General features: G+C 45.1%; 1 protein-coding gene across 4 annotated transcripts in view; it reads right to left on the bottom strand.

The window, feature by feature from the left end:
- The window catches only part of PDE4D (phosphodiesterase 4D), a 1,909,329-nt gene that overhangs the window by 51,756 nt on the left and 1,834,541 nt on the right, over positions 1-23,032 (bottom strand). The window contains exon 1 of one of the 4 annotated variants that reach the window (XM_069627325.1): positions 8,666-9,113. The exons of the other annotated variants lie outside the window; for them this stretch is intronic. Coding sequence (XP_069483426.1) covers positions 8,666-8,713 — 48 coding nt within the window. The 5' untranslated portion in view covers positions 8,714-9,113. Of the gene's footprint in view, positions 1-8,665; positions 9,114-23,032 lie in introns of those variants that run through there. 4 annotated transcript variants of the gene reach the window in all.

A 23,032-nucleotide genomic window follows, 5' to 3' on the forward strand; every position in this document is an offset into this window, starting at 1 on the left:
CGTCCTGGCATTGTTCTACAAGAGAGCTGTAGAGAAACCCATCCTAAACACCAGTATACATCAGACCTGTGACATCGAAGACCTATTCACAGAGTCGACATTGGTGTGATATCAAACTGATGTGGCTTCAAAACTGTATCCACTTACTAGTCGCCAAGCCACAACCAGGCCTGGTTTATAATGTGACGTTTAACCTGCCACCAGACTGATTAAAGCAGACAATTGTTATATTTTAGATCAGAGGTGCAGATACGTAAAATGCTGCCTCTGCGTGAAGAGACATGTCCCGCTGCAGAAAGCGGTCACAGCACAGGTGACTTATGAATCTACTAGGTGCCACAGAAGAGCTGGTGCTGCCATATCACTAGACTGGTAACAGCAGGGCACCTGTGTGTACTATAATTCTGGCATGGAGCATTTTGAAAGAGGGGTCTGGTTGGTTAACCTCCCTGTCAGAAACGTAAGTACCATCATTATATGTGAATTAAAAAAAACAATAATAATAATTAAATCACTAAATGTTCAGCCCATCATACCCTTACCAGATGGCATTTTGTTATAGCCTCTAAGCAATGCACCATGGGATTTTTCCTGATTAAGTTTCTGTGCACCAATGCTACTGTTTTACTCTCCCCACATCCTCCTTAAAAGCAGATTTCCCCACACCACCTACAACTATTATTTCAAACATTGTCGTATTCCAGTGATACACTTCAAAAAGCAAAATCGTATTCGGGCAAACACATCAACATTCTTGTGCAAAGGGGAAAACAAATAAAAAATACTATCCCTAGCACAATACAACAAAATCCTCACCTGCTACTGTTTCAACATTCCCAATTTCACTAAGAAAGCAAGCATCCCTTTCACCCACTGCAAATATTTTAAGAACCTTGTAATTTCCCATTGACACAAGAACGCTTGAGAGAACGCCCTATATCACTGAACAAAAATGCCAGGTTTCGATTTGGACAAGTTTACACCAAACACAAGGCACATCTGCACTGCTTTGGAAATATATGAAGCAAATACTTTCAGCAGTTTAGGCTGTGCCCTCTACAATTAAAATCAACGCAATAGTAAAAAATTAAATCATTTGGATGGATTTATACCAAACGCTTTCCAGTTTTGGAAGTCCTGGTCCAGAAAACCTCTTTAGAAAATGTCATAGCGATGCATCAAAGCAGTCAAAAGTTATTAGCCACAGAGTTTTTACAAAGGCAACATATTCCTTATGTTTAACCTTAAACACATCCATTGCCACCTTCACAATGTGAAGATGGAGAGTAAGTAAAGGCATGAAGAGGCAAATGTGTGTCGAAGTGAATGTAGATGGGGTAAGTACATATAGAGTGGCCGGGGGAAGTGAAGGGGTGATAATCTGTATGTGTGCATACTTCAGGGGTAAACATTTCAAGCTGCAAGCTTCTAGCCAACCGTAAAAAGTCACTCGCCACCTCAATAATGCACGCATGAAGAGCATGCTTCTTACTGGCCAAAAGACAATCCTCACTAGGCAGCGGCTACCGGAGAGTGCACATTTTGCACCCCAATATCATCATTATTATTATATTTACTGTGGACATTTTAAACAGGTTATCTAATGGAAAAAGAAAACATGTAAACGTAACTCTTTATTACACATTTACATACCTTATTTTAAAATAGTTTAAAGCATTCTAAATAAACCTTTATATTTAATGTCTTTGAATTATAACAATACAGTATTGCATGATTTAAGACATTTTACTTCAATTTGAAAACACATTTTTTATAAATGATTTTTTTAAAAAAATAGTATTAGATTCTAAACAGAAAAAATATTTCAGATTTAATATCGGCATATTAATTAATTTGCAATTTTAAAGGTATTTAACTTAAATGTAATGTATTTTTTAAATAAAGTTGTTTTATATATGTTTGAAAGTAGTTTACACGGTTCTAATGACGAGCATGTTATACTATTTTAAATATTTGAACGTATAATGGATCGTGTGACATTTACTAAACGTGTTTGAGGTGCCAACTTATTACAAAATGTTAATATTTTAATTTGTTGAATAGTTGCTAAAATTTTAAAATACGTATTTCAAGTATTCTTGTATTTTAGTACACAGAATACTGTAAATGTAACTTGCACACAAGATGCAAAACTTTAACTTTTCGTTCCAGTATACTTTTAAATGTCTTTTAGGTGTGTTCTAATGCTCATCTATAGACATTCACAAACACACAAAGTTAATGTCACATGGGAATTTGTGTGTCACCAGTTGGCCTGGGGAGCCAAAGGTAGCTCCTGGTGGCAAGCTAACTATGCTCTCCTGCTCTACAAGCAGGAGCTAAATAGCTCCCAGCAATTTCAAACCCTGCACTGGTAGATGGTTGGCTCTTCTGATGATTTTAACAGCTGTAGTGTAATTAGCTTGGGGCCTGCATAATAAGCAGTCTCAAGGTTTATCTCAGCACTATTCTCTCATGCTCCCGTGCAGCGTGATCCAGTCCAACTAGCCATTGTGATAGAACATGCTATTGCTCCATCAGTCCCTGTCCACACCTCAGCTCACTCCGCTCATTGTGCTACAATGAATAATGCCAGAGCAGGCCGATGACAGGCTTTCTCAGACAGCCCTGGCTCAGGCAGACCAGCCATTGCAGCCTCATCCCTTCAGCGCCCCCTTCTTGGCCTCCACACCATTGCCCAAAGCAACAGGCAAACAACCGTTTAGGGTGCAGCAAGCAACATACTCATACCATTGACAGCATTTTGATAATCTAGATCAACCAGGACGGTTATAATAGAAAGGTTACGATGCTGCAGCAGAAAGGAGAGCTATTAGCAGCACTCCATTGACGCGTCACGTGGACCGGCGGTCTCCAAATTTCCAACATTGATGGGAAAGTCAGGAACGTGTTCTTCTATGAAGTGGAATCCCGGGCCTGGCACACAGACAGTACGGAGGTGCTATACAACAATTGCAACAGTGCCTTTTCCAAGTGCATTTACAGTGGGCCTTTGGGTTATAGACAACACCACAGCTCTGATTTACCCTGAACCCTAATCACACATTAGCTTTAGGAGCGTTTTACACCGGACTGACATTACCTACTTTTTTCAATATCTCTATTATTTGTATTTCCCGAGCCTCAAACCAAAAGGAGGAAAGAACACAAATGATAACTTACAATATCACCCGCAGGGGTGTTACCACCAGCAGGGGCAACAAATTCAAGCAAGCTACTGCGTTACTGGCTACCTCAATTCTACATATTTACACATGCATTACTCTCCAGGAGTCCATTATCACTAGCCAACGGCATTTTGTGATCTGCTACTATAAAGGCTGGAAACCACAAACACGTCATGTACTGTGTGCTACCATATGATAAATATTTCAGGCCCCCCCCCCCAAGACTTTTTAAATCCACCATAATTTAGCTTGCGTTTGTTAAACATGCTCCAAACACAAGACTATACTGCACTGATAATCCCTAATAAAAGTGAAAGCTGGTATGTAGTTGTCCCCGGTCTTGAGAAATGTCGTTCTTGGTTTGATTAAGCCATGTATAATGTAGCACTTCCCTATAAGACAAAGGCAATATTGTGGAGCAAATGCCTTGCATCTGAGCTAATTTGCTTATCCAACGATGCTTTCTAAGTGCCGTTGTGGCATGTGTGACTTGGCACAAATGGAATATTGTGCAATATTATATATATATATATATATATATATATATATATATATATATATATATACACACACACACACACACACACACACACACACACACACCAACACACATGCACAGCATTAAATACTGTATAAAAGCATGTAAATGATATTTGTATTAAAGGCTACTTGTGACATCATTACTGGCCTGTAATAAGAAAAAATGCATCACTACCGTTCTGTAATCTATTATTACAGTTTGGTCGTGACAACACAATGCATGCTGCTTGATCCCGCACACCCAACACCTATTTTAAGTACTGCAACAGAAAACCCTGGACAACCTGCAAAAGGACCAATGGTATAAGTAGTTGGGCTTCAGCGATTCTTACTTACTTGGAGGTGGTCATTTTTAGAATGAGATTCCATGGGCTCAGTGTAAATGAAATTAAATGATATTTTTCTTTATATCACGCTCTTACACAAGTGCTTCAAAGCACGACCAGGCAAAAGGGAGGGAAACAAGGGAGGAAAAAAAACTGCAATCTTACTAGGCCCAGTGACATTAAGAAAGCACAAGTGCATGGAAAAGTGGCAAAGTGCATGGAGGGGAGGGTGGAAAGTGCAGAACATAGGAGAGAACAGAATTAATACTAAATAAAATAAATAAATAAAGGCGATAAACCTTGGTAGTGCAGCCAGCAAGTGGCAGGTGAAAGTTTAGTCAGATAAGGTATATCTGATAAGTGCAGAAGAAAAGTGGGAGGGGGACTGTATGGGTACAGATACAGAACCCCAGTTCAGGGGGTGGCCTGGAGGCAGTGCACGAGGGTGGCAGGGTGAGCAGGTACCTGGACCCGAGTGACAGATGGTGGCCAGGTGCATGATGCCAAGAGAAAAAAAAAACAGATCAACAGGGGAGGGGGGGGGGGCAAAGGCAGAGGCAAAGAGGAAGGTCTTGAGGTGCTTCCGGAGCCAGAGATGGTTCTCCTCAAGTTTCAAGGTGGCCGGGAGGCTGTTCCAAAGGGAGGCCCCCAGCCGAAGACAGAGATCTACCCCCCAACTCGTTTCTCTGCAAAACGACTGACCCTGAGGGAGTTAGAAGTAGAGGAGCGAAGGGCTAGAGAGGGGAGGTATTTACGGAGGGATAGCTGAAGGTATTTTGGACCCAGACCCCAGAAAGCCTTGTGGACAATGCAGATTGTTTTAAATTTAATCCTTGCATCCACTGGGAGCCAATGAAGGGATTTCACGGCTGGAGAGATGCAATCCCAGGGCTTGAGGCCAAGGGAAAGTCTTGCAGTCCTGTTCTAGATTAGTTGTGATGGGTGGAGAGTGGAGGAAGATTTAGAAAGAGAATGTTACAGTAATCCAGCCTGTAGAGAACCAGAGCTTGGGAGATAGTGAGCTTTTGAGGGAAGGAGAGGAAAGGCAGAGTACCTCTAAGGAGGTGCAATAAAAAGTTTGGTTTTTTGGAGACGTCAGAGATGTGTGTGCAGAAGGAAAATGTGGAGTCCAAGATAACCCTGAGGTTCTTAGCTACGCAGGTGGGGGTAGGAGGAGGGCGGCCAAGGGAGACTGTGTACTTAACACTCTTGGTGCCCCGGGAGTCGCAAAGAAATGACATTGGTGTAAATTACACTTCCCAACACTACCCTTACCTGGCGATGGGCAATGGCGTGCTGGTATAGGATTCCTCTCGGGCGGCCTGTCTGTGTGTAGGAATTGGGTGCAAACCCTTTTTCTGTGACCTATTTTTCCACAAAATGTACTTTTAACTTTCTTTAAAATAAACAAATCTGTTTCTTTTGGCCCGGTTTGTGCTGAGGGGGGGCTTTCTGACATCTCCCATGTCCAGGTATGTTACATACCTGTGGACTGAAATCTTTTATAACACTGGAACTTTAATTACCAGGCATGGGGAGGACAGCCTAAGTTAAGGGAACTGCCGTATAATTATAAATCAGACTGTCTTGTAATTTGTCTAGCCAATTTTCCTTCCCCAATTTAGCCATCATTTTTATTGCATGTATTTGTGCCTAATTGGGTATTTTAATACAACAGTGTGTATTAGTTGGTTATCTCGAAGTATAGTGAACTATATTTCCATACCAAACCTCTGATCTGCTAGTGCTAAGCCTTGATGCTGACCCTACCCTACCCTGAGAGTTTGATTAGATTAAGTATGAAAACCCTTCGGTCTTCACTAGACTAGCCTCTCAAGACCTGCACACTGGCGATAGTGCAGAATAATCCTCCCAACAGTGGGCACATATAGAAATTGCATATTAATGGGGGCAATGGGGAGCCTGGGGGGGGGGGGTGAAATTGGTAAATGAGTTGCCGGTCATCCAAGTGAATGGCCTATGGATTTTAATGGCAATGGCATCAGATGCAGCTTCACAAGCACATACTGGGCAACTCTGGGGCCGAAAGAAAGGGCCGGTGGCGTGGTTCACATTCAAACGGACTGTTCCCACATGTGGATGCTGCATCATGGCCAGTCCTTCCCTTACAGCGCGCGGACACCCAAAGTGGAAATGTAACCAAAAACCACAATCTTTTAGTGAACTGCTGCAAAATGTCTTGTAAATCCTAGCTTTGTTAAAGGCTTCATTCCTCTTTGCCTTCGTCCAAGGAAATGCAGGCACCCGGCCATTATTCCTCTACAAATGCATGTATTCCCTCACACCCAGTGGGCCTCGTAAATTGGCCTTGCATGTGCAGCTCTGCACCACCAACTTGTATGCTGCTTACAGTGCAAAAGCACAGGCTCCAAAGCATAGGGGCAAATGCCATTCAGTGGATGGCCGCACACTGCAGAGCTCCTAACAGACTATCAGGATCACACAGAGTGTCTGCGGATGAGTTGTGTGCATCGATATACCCCCTGCAAGGACACACACTGCCAAGAAACCAAGTGTATTTATTTTCCCACTTGCTACACCATCTTTCAGTGTTTGTCTTTTGACAAAGAAGGGCCATAGAAATAATGCCAGAAATGCTATTTAATGTGCACAGTTAAGTACGGTAGATGTTCATATGAAAATGTAATCTCTCAAAAAGCGCAGCTCGGTTCACCATATGCAGCCACCAAGTAAAATGAAGTGGGGCGTTTCTTTCTTGTTGCATTTATTTCAGCACACAAGGCCCGCAGGCAGGCACACACATATCCATATCACTTAATGACTGCCTCATTATCAAGTCACAGGTAAGGGTTTGCGTATTAATAAGGAGCCTGTATTTCAAAGGAGTGCAAGGGCTGCTTTACTCAATCATGTTGAACTGAGTAAGATTTCCTAAAGCTTTGCAATGCATATGGATTGTAACTCTGTTCTATTATCCATCACTGTGTAGTCTAGTTAAAGAACTCGGTGCAGTACTCGCTCTACTTAAAGAGAAGGCTTGCAGAGCTCGACCAGCACTGGAAGCATTAAACGTCAGCCAAAAGTGGGAAGCAACAAAATGGTTTCCCGGTTTGGAAATATCGGCCCAGAAGCCATTTTTGATACTGGCCATATTAGCTTCTGATTGTTATAGAAACAGTGTAGTCTGAAGCTAGGGCGATAGCTCCAGGGTAGTCGCTTCCTTTATGTTGAGAGAGACGGGGGTGGAGGGGATTCCAAGCGAAAATCTAGCTGCGGAGCAGTCGAAGCAGCAAAGAATTGAAGAATTCAAGGTGGGCGTTGCCTAAAGAGGTTTGGGAGGCAGGGAAGATGGGGAGACGCAACCAAACCTCCCAGGGACATTTGGAAGGTGGTTTTCATTGTCAATGCATACTGCAACCCTACAGCCACTCAAGATGAACTGTTTTATTTGGGACATGGGGAGGGGGGTGAGGTAAGTGAGGCCAATTAAAGCTTAATGGGGGTTCTGGAAGATGCAACTCCAAGACTGGCAAGGTGGGCAGACAATGCATCCCCGGGGTGAGCTGCGAAGGAGTAAGGTGCTGTGCCCTAGTGCAAGCAGTGGAGCGATCAAGGTTTGAAGAAGAAGAGGCCATTGTAGTGCAATTATCTGGGATCAGGAGAGCGGTTCCAGGTAGCCTGGTGGTTTGGTGATCGTTCGTGGCGTCTCTGGACAGCAGAAGACATTGCTTCACGAAGATCCACAAACACACCCCTTCATAGCAGAAGAGGCAGGCTTTCATGGCGTGCATTAATAACAGGATTACTCCTGCAGACCAACCTTCCATGGGACAACGCAACCAGCCATTCCACAGCTTAACACATTCCCAAAAGGTTTCTAATCTTCGGGTCTTCCAGGGGACGCAGTGAGGGTCACCACCTGCTCCTGAATGTTGGGGGTCAACTTAAAAACCAGGCAAGTTTGCTGAATGTATCCATTGGCGAAAGAGGGAGTTTGTGTTTATGGCGTATCTTCGTGCCCCTCACACGCCTAAACACATCTTGTATTCAGTATTCTGCATATGCTATACTAGAACACACACTAAATTGTTCTTGTGTTTGGGTACAGATCACTTTATTCACATAGCAGCAAAAGGCAAGTCGTAGTTCGGGGGGAGGGAGGGTGGGGAGAGCTGACAGCAACCAGGATGTACGTTTGAAGGTGACCCACTGTATCTCAGCGGGCAGAAAATGCCGCGCAGCACCGCTCCCCACACATATTGGCGTGCCATAGAAATGAAGGCAGCCCCAAATTCATCTCTAACAAAGCAGCTTAGACTGGCTCGAGCTGCCAGCGCCATCCAAAGGTGAGGCGCGCGGAGCGGAGCACAATAGAAGAGTCAGTCACGCGGGCAGAGGCAGGGTCTCCCGCGTCGCCACCCTTCAATGCACAGGGTGAGAGCCAGGCACTCCATGATACACCCACTGCCCTCTGGGATATAGCAATGCTGACTTTCTAACTCTAAGAAAGGTGTTGGGAGTATAGCTTGAGTTTCTGTTCTCCTAGGATAAAAGCAGCTCGCTGCACGCCCGCTCCCCACACCACCCCAACTTGCCCGGTGCACAGCACAGTCCCCAACACATGCTCACCTTGATGTAGCCCCAGGAAACGGACAGCAGGTAGTTTGCCTCCGGCATCTTGGCAGTTGTTCCTTTACTATTTTCCAAAGTAAAAAATGTTAAATTCCTCAGGAAGAAAAAAAACAGCAAATGAATGGACACGTTTTCTCCGTGCCGTGCTGTGCCGTGCCGCGTTCGTCAATTACACAGGCTGGGTAACTGGGTGCATGTGAAGCCATCTGTTGAGAAATGCCATTGTGCCATTTTCCGACTGTACAAGCGCCATTTGTAGGAATCCAGGGGGCTCGAGTGTGCCAGGGTGAGCTGGTAAGTGTAGATGGCGGAAGAGGCATCCAGGGTGCTGGGAGTCGGCATCTTTGCTGAGCACCTCGGCTCCAGGGTGCTCCGCTGCTGGAAAGGCTGGCTGGCTCTCTGGCAGCAGCTCCCCAACAAGGACCTCCAAGCGAAAGCGTGCACAAGCGCCAAGCGGGTCCACCCACAAGCCCCCTCCGAGAGCCAATCACAGTGCATTCCTTAAGAGCGGCGTGCAGGGCACGTGCAACAGGGGGGCGCGGGGGCACATTCTGATTGGACGGCGGGGCTACCTCCCCTGGGAATGGGGCATCTCTCCGATTCCTTTGTAAATGCCACTAATGACAACCCTCGCCACCAGAATCCAAGCAGGAAGATTAATTAGTCTAGGGGTAGGTGGTTGGCACCGTGCCCAGGGACGGCCTATACAATCCATGATGCATGTTTTTGGTGTCAACGCCAGTCTAGCAGTATGTGCCAGCTTCACAGAGTACTTTAAGAGAAGGAATGAAACACTGGTTTGGGCTAAACACTTTCTTGTATAGTGCTTGATTAATACCGTTTGTAGCATTTGTATAAATCGCCATTGGAACAGGGCATGTTATATGCGTTTTACAATACACGATATATACTACCTCGCCGCTTCGTTATGTGTATGTACAATAAATATCTAGAACCACTGTAGAAATACACGCCCGGCCATCCCCACATGCCTGGAGAGAGGCGCATGCGCACACCTCCTCGCTCTCATCCAACACTCTCGAGAGGTGAGGCGCTTTCTCATTGTTTCTTTGCATCCAACCAGCATTTGGCCTGGAATAATGCCGCCGAGCCATTGTTGCTATGCAGCCTCGCCCCCGCTCGGTGTCCGCCTCACACACACCTGGCCAACCCCCCCAGTGTATGGAAAGCAACTCAAAGTGGCCCTGGAAAAGCTCGCTCCACTGCCCTTTCCAGTCCACCTCACAGGGCAGGGAAAGACCAGAGCCGCCGTGGGAGATGGAGGGAACCACCACAAGAACAAAGGGACGGGGATTGATATCCGGCGGCCCACCCTCCCTCCCCCCACCCACCCGGGCTGCCGCGGCGCTGACTCAGCAACCTGTCTGCGGCGGTGGGCTGTCCCCGGGTGGGCGCGGGGCCTCCAGGGCACGGTTCGCACGCTCCCGCGGGGCGATGCCGTGTATTAGTAAACGCTTCTGCGCTCCAATACTCTGGCAGAAATTGCGGCACGACGTCTTTGTTTACCTCAGAATCTTGCATATTACTTGGGAAAGGCTCTGTTATTTGTTCCACCCGAGGGCGTACGCTATAGGGTATTAAAGTGACTTTTCCCCACACCATCCACAATATACGCAGCGAAATACGTTTTTTGTTTACTATTGCCTTTGCTGTACGTTTTTGCATTTCACTGCACTATAACAGGAGCTACGAGTACTCGAATTGTTGGTAATTTAGCTGATCAGACTGGGAAACATGACGACGACTGACTGTGCGATTAATCATGTGCTACTCACTATCTTGTGCCAGTTTCTCTTGCGTCAGTTGCATAGTGACTGGAAATGTGCACCGTTTTTCTCTTCACTTCGTGGTGAAAGGCCGGATTATCGGATGGCGCCCTGAGCATGGCGTCTGCATGACATTGCCTAGATTTTATTTTCTAAAATTATGCATTTGATGGAAAAAATGTGATCAATACCAAATCCACTTTCAAGCGATGTTAATTGCAAACAGACCTGCCACAAAGTTTGGGCCCTGGTAACATTTTGTGAGGCCACCTTGTTATTTTTTTGACCTGCACCGCAAATAAGAAACTTGAAAGTACTCCCTTCGAGCATCAATATGTTAATGTGGCCCTCTGGATGTAGCATGGCTGAGCTACAATCCTGCTGCTGGGCCATTGCACTTACCATTAAGATGATCTGTAGGGTAAATCTGGAGACTGGGCACACTGAAAATCTTGCAAAGATCATATCCTGATCACCCAACATATGCCATCTTCCCCCGGAATCTGAGGTCAGGAGCCTACCATATACACTCAAGTCAGATGCACATTGCTGCTAATGTACAGCGAGCTGCAGCATGACGTTTCCATCACAATACCCTCTGCCAGCAGCCTTCCATGTTTCACGTGTTTTTTGGCTTCCTCTAATGTGGTATATTTGCATAGGTACAACTGGAGAATAGAGTTCCACCAAGACGGAATGCCCCAGGCCCAGAGCAGGCCCAGAGCTTATTATTGGGGTCACCTTGATTGTTTTATGTTTCTGAGGCCTATTATTTTGTACGAAAATGCACCACAGTTTGATGCCATGTGGCCTAGATTTTCCTGTATCCATTTACAAAAGTTGGTATATCATATTTGTATGCGTAGTGCTTCATGCCTGTCTCCTCATGCTTCTTAGCGCTGTAAAATAGGTATTATTACCAATTCTTATAGTACTTAATTTATCAACCTCAGAAGGATGAATGGCTGATTCAGGTCTGCTGAAACATGAACATGGAAAGTGCAGGCTGGCACATAACTAAGCTCAGGATTGAAGTCACAGAACTATCCAACTGCAAAACAATTATGCGGTTTAATCAGCGGTGTAGTTAAAAAGAAACATTTATTAGGATGCATACCGCCACCCTTTGCTGTCTCTTCCTGAACTTAAAAAAATAATATATAAAACACTTATCACCTTTACTAGTGGGTCATGACATATTACTCCTGCTTCTAAGATCTGTAATAATATGTGTTCTATTAATAAGAAATGTAACCACCAGAGCCAATGCATGACCACATTCTGTGGCCTGCACACTGAAGTAGAACTAGATGGTAAAATAGATCAGTTGGTTAAGTGCTCACTGCTGGAATCTATGGATGGTCTGAAAGTCTCTTGGCCAACTCATCCAATCCCGTGGCCTCTGTTGCTAATCCTATGCCGACGATACTCAGATCATTGTACGGCTTAATCCCACCCAGTCTGACCGGACGTCTCAGCGTAGGGGTTGCTTGGCAGTGGTGGGAGGTTGGGTGAGTGACAATTGGCTCAAGCTGAATGAGGACAAGATGGAGGTACTGGTGGTTGGCTCCCCTTCTGCCTCTGTGGCCTTCTTCATTCTGGCCCCCTGCCTTGGACCGTATCCCTACACCTGTATCTGCTGTAAATTGTGCAAAAATGTTGCTATGTTGGGGTAAGTATGATATTAGTAAGTTGGAGGGAATTACTAGCATGCGCTGGTAAAAACCCATGCAATTCATTTAAAAAAACTTTGTTAAAGGGACGTTATAGTTACAAGTAAAACCAAAAAACCTCCAAAATTAGCCAGTTTTGGGAAGCTAAGCAACCGTAACTCGCGCCACCACTGTGCACTGCTAAGACGAACACCCAGGACATCAAATATGACATCACAAATGTCATTGATGACATCACATGTGAAATTAATTTTGATGAAGTCCCTACAAGGGGTTGTGTTTGTAAAGTTGGTAACAAGATGTCACCGGTGATCGGGAGACCTATCATGAACTACTTAATCTATTAAAGAATGTACTCATCTAAACAAACAACATTGTAGGAGTGTTGTTGTTAATATAGGAACCTAATCATGCAAAAACATAGGCAATGGCTGCAGCATGCACCATAGAAGTACAATATTTATCATCTTTCATTTAGGATAGTAAAATAATGAATTCTACCATAGCAGAGTTTTGAGTAATTTTAAACATGTAATAAATAGGTAACAATTCAAGACTTACTACACACTTGCTCTAGTACAAACAATACATATGAAGACCCACAATGCATACAAATCAGAGGCACATACAGGTAAACTAAAGTAAGGAGGAAAGAAACAGCATCACCAGCAAATGTCAATAACATTAAAGTTTATCTTCATGTATACAAATAAATTGTGTTTGAGGCCTGCTTTATTGCCCCATGTATGTACACCATGAGCTGAGACCAAACCCTAAGGAAAGTACTTTAAGAACATACGCCAAGGTTAACGTCTAGTTATATAGCACCTTTTACGTTTTAATATTCTGACTGTCAGTGAACAAAATCACATGGCCTAGATATGTCAGTGAACAAAAACAAGTGGCCCAGATATGTGATGTCATCAATGCCATTTGTGATGCCATCTTTGATGTCCTGGGTGTTAGTCTTAGCAGTGCACGGTGGTGGCGCGAGTTATGGTTGCTTAGCTTACCATAACTGGTGAATTTCTGAGGTTTCTCGGTTTTACTTCTAACCATAATGTCCCTTTCACAAAGTTTTTTCATTGAATTTCATAGATTTTTATTAGTGCAACGTAACCATAACGTCCCTTTAACAAAGGTTTTTCAGTGAATATATGTAGATGTATGATTGATATATAAATGTATGCATGTGTTGAGAAATGTTGAAATTCATGTAGGCAGGTTAATTTAGATTTTTTGTAGACAAGCTGCCTGTGATTGTGTAATAATGTGGTGACATCCCATGCATAAAGCTTGGGGACCACCTTTGCATTCATGACGTCCCATGCATAAAGCTTGGGGACCACCTTTGCATTCATTTTACTTTAAAAAACAAAATATTGATTCCAAAATTAGCCTGTGGCGGGAGGGGTGTGTGGGTGTGTGTTTGAGAGAGAGGGAGAGAGAAACAGACAGGAATAAGGCCAGTGATCATGCAGGAAGCAGGCCCTCCAAGTCATTCAAGCTAGCTGCAGGGAGTCCAGGTGGCATGGAGTTGATCTCAGTGTGCATTAGACTGAAGGGAAAAGGGCACAATGGGAGTCCCAGTTACACTCCTTCTGAAGCCAGTCTGCACCCTGCAGTGCATCTGATGGAAGGCGATGAGAGGCATTAAAGCAGAGGGAGTGGACAGCAGCCTGATGGCACCAGCAAGTCAACACCTACCGTTAAATGTATCCGATCTAAAGCATGAGTACATTCAGAGATCAGTGTAAAAAATGCACTCTGGCGGCAACAAGGTGAGAATAGGGTCCCCTCAGGGGTGAACTGGAGTCTAGAAGAGGCCCTGGAAATAAGGTGGCCCCCATGTGACACATTTTCAGCAAGCCCAGCCCTTTTCCTATAAGAAACATTGAAAATAAAATAGGTGACCATATAAAAGAGGCCCGGGTGCACAGGCCTACTGGGAAATCTCCAGAGTTCCCAATAGGCCAGTCCACCCCTGGTTCCCCTGCGAAGGCAGATATTGTGCAGTTCCTTCCTCTGAACCCCCCTGGTGACGAACATGCCTGCAACATAAAAACAGGACACTGCGAGCTCTGAGGCTGATAACGAGACCCAACGGCACAGACTCCAGATACGTGCCTTTGTGCTTTTCCTGTAACAATCTGCCTTGATTTTTGCAGATGTGTTCAGCTTCCAGCAGCGTCATATCCTAAAAGTGCACTATTTACTTTGAAGCGGCCTGAAGCAGGCCTGGGGCAGTCAGCATAAGTGCATCACTTGCAGAAAGTGGCCCGAGTAGAGCACAAGCTGCATTGGGCTTCCTCGGACACATCGTGATATAGTAGCCGCAAGTGTCAGTGCAGTCCCTAAGGCACCATTATCCCAATAATGGCACTTTCAGTTTGGGGCGGGAAGGAACGAATCGGGCCCTGAGCCTGCAAGCTGGTATTTGAACCTGCGACATCCACCTGCGACAAACCTAAGTAGGGGGCACTGAGCTACCTGGCTGGGTTTTTCATTTATGCCAGGGTGCAGAAAAAGAGGCAGGCATGTTTCAAAGTTTCATTTATTGGCTCTTTCCTTTTTTGCTTTCGTTAGAAACCACACACTGCATGAAGAACACAAAGGAACGCGGCGCATGCTCTATGCACACTATAGGAACTGGCCAAGGGCGGGGCACCTCCAGCTGCTTTCTAGGAGTCTCATCACTCTGCGCACGTGGGCATGCGGATAGAATCACCCAGGGGAAACCTATTCCTCAGAACACATACACTTACAGGCAATTTGAAAGTGGGGATTGTTCAATGCCTTAAGGCAGTGGCATACCAAGCTTGTGCAGACAGGTCCCACAGGCTCTTTTGAGAGCCTGACCAGTACTTTTGTCAGCGGGACACCTCTCCCGTTCAGCAACTCAAAGAGGGTGCCCGACGGGAATGGTGTCCCGCTGGGAGGACGATGTGTGCGGAGCAATTTCTGCTCAGCACGCTCATTGTCCTGGCAGCAGGACACCTTACCTTTTCCAAACGGGAGAGGTGTCCCACTGCCAGGAACATGTCCCAAGGAGCTCCGGGCAGCAGAGGGGCTCCCACGTTGCTCTGTGTCAACAGAACATTTCAATGTGAGCCATTAGGCACTGATGGGGGCTGGGGGGACTATTAGCAGGAAATGTTGTCACTTCAGAAATGTGCTTGGGAGGGAGTGATCAGCAGTGGGAAGGAAATGCTGCACAATGTTGCATGCTTTATTCATTTATTTAATGTGTTTTTAAAAAACTTTTATAACCTGCTTAATACCTGAGCGAAATCATGACTATGGCTCTACACAAAGGGGGATTTGTTAAGCTCACATTAACCTGCATGATGCTATTGTGACTTTGCATGCAGGATGGGGAGAATAAAACTAAAGCCATACTGTTACTGCTCAACATATTTCTATGATGATGTATATAATGTAAAGCTAATTCTGAAAGGATAGTTTATTATGTAATGTGCTTTGCTTCCAAGGCATTGCTACAAATAAAGTATTTAAGCACATGAAATGCAAAGGGAAACCTTCATAAATATCTCTATCAACAATAGAATATAGAAATTGGGATCCGCGCCACTCGGGAAAAACTAAACGCATATAACGTTCTTTACAAAATATGAAAAGTATACATTCCAAAAGCTCAAATGTAGTTCCTGAAGATAGAAATTACACAAGCAGTGACTGTGCCTGCCCTAGACCGTTCAATAAGGAGTGTGGGGGGGCGAGCCCTCAAAACCATACAGAAAACCATGTCAAGCCTCCAGCAGATTAGCGCGGAAGAGGGACACATTGCAGCTAGGAAATGGCCCATCTGGATGGGGTCGGTGGCCTTTATCAGATCCTATGAGGATGGGGTGGTTCATATGTGGGGCACCTGTGCTAAGAGGGGGTGCTGGGATGGTAAATGCACAGGAGGATGGGTCAGTCAAGGCTCAGCATTTACATATGCAAACACATCCAACACTGGAGACTTGAGAAGATGTAATCTGATGGAAAAGGAAGACAACACAATGAGACTAATTCACAGTAAATATACACGTCATACAATCGGTGTCATAAACCCAAGGGGCCTTGCTGGGTATTCAAATAAGAGCATTTGCCCGAGCACAAAGCTCCAAGACTCTGGAGGCAGACATAAAATAGGCTACACTCAAATTCGTACCCCCCACACAATATAAGTATTGCATTTCTGTCGGCACACTAAAATAGAGCTACTCTTGAGTGCCACAAAACGAAACTAAACTCGGCTGCATCTTGCAAGGTCATCGAAGGTCAGCGAGTCGAACTGGAGTGGGAAAAAAAGGACCACAACTGAAGCAAACAGAACTCGCAAACAAGGTATGTGTTTTTCCAGCCTTGCCATCTCCGTGTGTAATATGTACTTTTTTTTCAACCATTATTGATTTATCTTTTAATCTTATTGTAATCTTCTCCTATACTTACCCACACCAGGGCACAATTCTGGTCCTGAGGAAGGCTGCCCATCCCCTTCGCCGAAACGCTCTGTTGACGTTCATCTACTCTAGATGGGGTTGGAGTTGTTCTTTATATTGTTTAGCTCGGCCCTGGTTGGTTGTTTATGGCAATAATCACTTTTTAGGCTGCTGCTGTTTACTGCACCTAAAACATCTTTTTTGCACAACCACGCCACCTTCCTTCTCTAAAGGCTGGGATACTTCTTTCTTTCTGTGCACATAATAATGACATATTGCCATGAAAAAATGTCTAAAAGAAACCGTCCCAAACAAACAGATGAGATGTAAATGAATCGATGCCTATGTCTGTCTCTCGAAATTATGCAAACTGATGTATAAAGAAACTGATATACTAGTGAAATAACCACTCCTTGTTCTTTCAAACCCAGTTCATGGTGTCCTCTGGATGCATTCAGACACCTAATAACTAAAACCAGAAATGACTCGCTTCCACCAGGAACATCCTCCATTGCACTTCACAGCTCTAGCAAAGCAGGGCTGCACGCAGCTTCCGGCAGGACAGGCCACACCTTGTCCACGTGATAATCCCCCTCAGCCCTTTCATAGTTCTGGTGAGACAGTCCATAAAGCAAGGTGAACACCACACCCCTGCTTTTGGCAGGGATTCATAATCGAGCTCTTTGCACCCTGCTTTCCACCTTTCCAAGAAGCTTGGGCGAAGATCAGACCTGGTACAGACACTGCAAATCCAAGACTCCAGTATTATCGAACTGCCCGTGCTAACCACAGCCCTAACTTAAGGTATCTACAAACCACTGTTTATTTTTCCTGATCCTCATATGATGGGGCGAACACTCCCACCCCATCCCCACACCCCGCCGACGCTCAGGGTCCCTGAAATCAAAGTCCTGGAACGGATCCGATTCGACAGCAAGTGATTGGAGGTCCATGTAGGTGGGATTTCATTCTGGCCTGTGGCTATGTGCACGGCGTAGGCAGAGTGTGAGGCTTGGGAGAGACACTGGGAAAAGCTTAGTTCGCTGATGGACCAAAGGCCACTGAGCAAGTAACAGGGAGGTATGAGGAGGCTCTCAGCCTGCCACATAAAAGTAAGGTGAAATCTCAACCCTGGGTCCCTGTATCTCAAGCAGCCCATTCTTTGGACCAAACGGTTTGCTAAGAGTGAGAGTGAGGCAGAGGGATTCAATACACGAAAGTGAAAGGAGACTGGCCTGCAAGAGGACAGTAACATGCGTGCAGGGAGGACACAAGGCTGATCTGGATTTTAAGGCCTACCCTCTCTCTCTCTCTACACTACACGCAGGGACGTTTTTATGGGAGGGCAAAAGGGGCACTTGCCCAGGGCCCCCACCTTGGAGGGGGCCCCAAAAGGCTGCTTGATCTAAAGAAGTGAGATTCCGTTGTTCACCAGTCTTAAATATCACTCGTCAGGATATTGTATGGCATGGTGCTGAGGCTCTAAACCTATTGCCTGTCTATTTTGGCAAGTACATTCTGCCTCAATCAATTCATCATGTAATTCTTTCTGTGTTCATTGTGGTATACTCGGTATTATGTTTATCATGTGCAATGGCTAATTTTGAAATGCATATTGGTAAATTGAGTGCCACAATGGTTCAGATGTTAGCTCAGTGTGTTAAACACTCATTGCAGAGATGTGTGTTCCTATGCAAGATTAGAATAGCATATTCCAGCAAGGCTGGCTGAGCCTTTCCTGTGTCTGAGGTTTATAAACCTGCCTGCATATGTACTTGGACTTGCAGCACAACAGGTGCCATTATCAGCAATCTATCTGCACCAGATAGGGGTTGCTATAAAAACAAACACGTCATCCTTATGGTGAAGGTCAAGAAATTGGTTTATTCCGATGGGGTGTTGTAAAACCTAGGCATAAACTGTTAGTCCCAGAGATGAATAAGTATCCACATTTTGAACCAAAGCATTCATGCTTGTATCCTGGCTTTGCTAGCAGACAATGCAGTGATCCTGGTCAAATCATCTAATATGTTGTACATTACTGTAGTGTCCTCTGTGAGGTTTGCCTCCTTGCATGCGGGTGGTATCATTTAGCCTATTAATTGATCTTTCTTCTTATGGAGGCCATTTGAGTGGAAGGGGTGGTAGACAGAAGGGAGCGGACCAGATGGTGCAGGACTCGGGCAAGCATATTTTAAAGTCTGCTTCTTTGACATAAAAAACGCTTTGCATTTTTTAAAAATTAAAATCAAAAGCTTTTCTGCACGTTTATAAATGGCAATTTCACATGACCAACCCAGATTAAATCTGTTAAATCACACTGATTGGTATGCTGATACTTATATACTTCTTTTGATGATTGAGAGAATGAAGCTAGAATCATTCGTGTTAAACCATTCTATAATATTTTGTTTTTAAAAAGGGTCATGTTTGGTAATGTGATTGGTGTACTTTCCAAGTCAGTTTTATAAAATGAGATTATTTTAGTTCATGTTAAGAACTGGTAATGGAAGTGTTCAAATGCAGAAATTGCTGAGTTGGCACCAATCCCAGATTCAGCCCTTAACCAGTGTGTGTAATGCTGGGCATCTAATTTAATCTTGTATTGCCTAGCCTCTCGAAATTGCCAGTATCTAGACCTTTCCGAATTGGCGGCCCTTCAGAGAGATTTTCTTCACAGGGTATGATCTTCAAAGCAGTCTCACTCATGGTTTCACTGGCTATAGTGTTGCTTCCACTATTATAGTGAGCATTGATATATTTCACACCAAAGGCACTTTAGTCCTTTGACCTCTAATGGCAACACTATTTGAAAACCATGTCCCACTTATAATCTCATTCTGTCTGGATACAGACTCCTTCCTTGTAGGTTCTAATCTGCCTCCACTATCTATGCTATCATATGTGTAGCTTTCCCCTTCCTACCAACTGCTCTCCTCTATCCATGCCTGAGCATGTTTGCATTCTGTGAGCCAGCAAATGTGAGTTCTCTGTCTATTCTGGGTTACATGTACCTTTTAAACACAGTCCTGGATCAATACTATGGGCTGCATAACTTCCTGGATGATATTGATAAAAAGCCTCCTGTATCTATGCTAGAACAGAAATAACCTCTTCGTAGACCAATAATGTTGGCCTTCAAATGGTAAGGGGACTTAAAGGGAGTAAACATACTTATTTTTAATGCTGTGGGGCAGCATATTAACCTATGGGTTGTGATTGTGGCAGGGGGTGGGGGGCGGGGAAGATATTCTTGATCACTTAATTCCTTTGGTTTGGTGGAGGGGGGCCCCAAAGATGTCTGTGCCCAAGGCCCCAAAAGTGCTTAAGAGGGCCCTGACTACACGTGCAAATCCCCACACAGACAAAAACCACAGGACTTGCCGTAAGCAAATCAACTCTGATCGAGTCAGGAACAAGCTCTCATCTTGATCAGAATGTACTCCTCCACATGACCGGGCACCCACCACCAAAGCACTTCACTCTAGCAGAGCAGGGGGTCTCCTCTTCAGGTAACATTTCCACATGTGTCTCAGCTAAACCGGTAGCCTACACAGCAGTGGCACACGGGCCCTGGGTACTCCCACCTGCCCCCGCTGACATCCCCACAAGCAGCAGGTCCCACAACAACGGCAGAAAGGCGCTGTACAAGATCACGTTACATAGCATAGTACAACCGGAAGGCCTGCTTGGCTTGGCGTTCTTCCTGCCCCTTCACTCGAGCCCGTTACTTGTAAAGATTTTGAGCTCTAGGGCGTAGAAAACAGAGACGCGCCTCCCACAGATTCATTTGCGCGTTGCTTATTTGTACCTTAAGAAAACACACAGCCTCTGCCAAATGATACTCTTTTGTACAGATGAAAAAACAAAAATTTACTGCTGAAGGCAATCCCACTTTCAACATTTAGAGGACTGATCTCGCAGTCCTGCTGGATACTTCGGTTTTGCTTTTTAATGGAGGTGTGCGTCTACAGCACAGACAGAAACCATCATTTTTGGGGTCAGAAATTATATTTCCAAAGTCGTCTTTCGCACAATGCAATTGTGCGTGTCTAAAAACCAGTATATTTTCGTATCTGCCGCCACCTAGTGTTTACAGAGAAATGGTCTCTTATGCAATATTGGAGCGATTCTTGGTACATTTTTATAAGGAACGGGGCGTCGCTGGAATCGGTAGTCCAGAACACACTTCTGCTTTGTAGGCGTAATCACCAGTGCCTTAAACTTAAAGAAAACTATATTGTACAAAGGTAACAATAATATGACTCTTACTCATTGTATGCCATTTTCAATATACAACCACTCGAGTATTTGTTTTCTCAGCTCAGTCCCATCTCTCTTTGTACATTCTTTTTCTTCCCGCCTTCTGCGCGCACCTCAATGAGTTATTCTGCTTTTCATTTTAAATAGTTCTGCTTGACCGCCATATGCAGAGTCATGGCCAACAATTGTGGCACTGTTGTTGACCCTCACACACATCACAGATCTACCTGAGTTGACGTGCTCTCTCTAATCCACATCTGACATAGGATTCTGAGTGATAGCGCCGCTTTGTAATCCGTCTAGACTTTCACTCTCCGTTCCTACCATTGCAATGAACGAGCTCTGCCTGAATGCATGAAATTCAGGGTTAGACATTGCCGGGAGCTATTTAGCATTTGCTTCTAGCCTAACAGGGTCTGGTTAGTTTGAAACCAATAGCTACATGGAGCTACCTTTGACTCCGGATTCCAAACAATGCCATACCTATGTGACGTTAACTGTGTGTTTGGGAATGTGTGCAAAGGTGCCTTAGGACATTGTTATAAGACGTTTAAAGTACGATTATTAGTCATATATAATGGACAAAGGGTTTTAGTGTGCATTGCATGTGGAAGTTAGATATGCAACTCGCTCCTTGCTACCCAGCGATAGCTCCTGCTTCCTAGATGAAGTCTGATACTGTATTTTCTTTTTTTTTCTTTGAGGCGCGTCTGCTAATGAGACTGGCCTACAGACTGCCTACAGCTGAACACACCTGCCTAGCGAGGTCGCGGAGCTGAGCGCTGGAATGTGTGATGCTTCAGGCTGCCCGGGCCCAGTTCACAAGCCCCTCCTGAGAAGTACACAACTGACGACACTGCTGAATCAAATCCCCAAGGCCAGAGGCTGCTTCACAGATATGACAGCGCATTTTGCAACTGCAGGTTATACTCCTTCCCCCTTTTCTCTGAAATTGACCTGTTTGTTGTTATACGTGCTCTTTTAAGCGTGGAGAATGGATTTAGCCACTCCATTTGTATACAAGAATGAGTCAGGCCTGAGGGGGTAGAACAGTAAGCAGCCCTCACATGCACTGGTGTGTTTTTCATTACAGCCCATTCTCTCTACCTTGGACTCCTGGGAATGATTTCTGTCCGAGTGCCTGAGGTTTTGTGGGGGAGCGGGAAGAGCCTGTAACGTATTGGTGCTGATACCTGGGAGCTCCCCTTCCTGACGTGCATGACTGGAGTATACAACAATACCAGAGGTAAGCTAAGAAAGTATTTTTCTGTTGTACCCTTTGCACGCTTGACTAGCGGACTCTGGAATCTTCAGGGAGGAATAATACAGAGACAGTGCCTCAGAGTGCTGCAGTGGGACAGAACAGGTTTGCAAGGGCATCTACAGGACTTCAATCTGGTCAAAGCATTCTGAGGCACCTGTGATAGTCAGAGTGCTGGTCCCAGAGAGATGGTGTAGGGTCGATGCTGTAGAGGGCATAGGGTAGGAGTGTGAGATCAGAAGTCTCAGATCAGTTATAGATTACAGTTCCAATATGGCAGACGCTGGTCCACCGACCAGACGGCAGGAGGGGGCAGACCTAGAGAGGTTGAGGAGCATGGTGGACAATTGGGATGTTGTTCTCCCAAACGGTATGGAAGAATCGGTCGCCCAAGAACAGAAGTTACAAAGGGTACTGTAGGGAAGGGATGAGGGAGAATGGGGTGAACAACAAGCAAAACACTAAGATATCACAAAGGTGATGAAGATAGGGAGGGATCAACGCCCATCAGATTTTGCAGACATGCTTACACAGACTTTCATGAGGGCCACAATATAGCGGCTGTTTCCAGACGACATAACAAGGGTGTTGGAAGGGAAGGTGGATGTGGAGGAAAAGATAAGGTCCGCCCAGGGGTAGGCGTACATTCTGAATGCAGCTGATGCGTGGCTGACTGTGAGAAAAGCAGTGCTGGTGAGGCAGCACAAGGAGTGGGCGGAGGGAAAACACAATGAGGGGAAGGATTGTGAAGTGCTACCAACAGCGCCTGTGAGGAATGGGGTGGGTGACACAGAGCGCTGTGGGGGAGGTTCTATGTATTTTCAAGAAAGGGGAGGAAGAGGGAGGAGACACAGGCTGGCTGGGTACTGGGGGAGACAACTGTATGCAACAGAGGGTGGGGGGAGAACAGTCTGGAAAAAAGTGGTGCAATG

This window comes from Ambystoma mexicanum, chromosome 6p, assembly GCF_040938575.1.
Source record: "Ambystoma mexicanum isolate Mex_15411 chromosome 6p, UKY_AmexF1_1, whole genome shotgun sequence".
NCBI lineage: Eukaryota > Metazoa > Chordata > Amphibia > Caudata > Ambystomatidae > Ambystoma > Ambystoma mexicanum.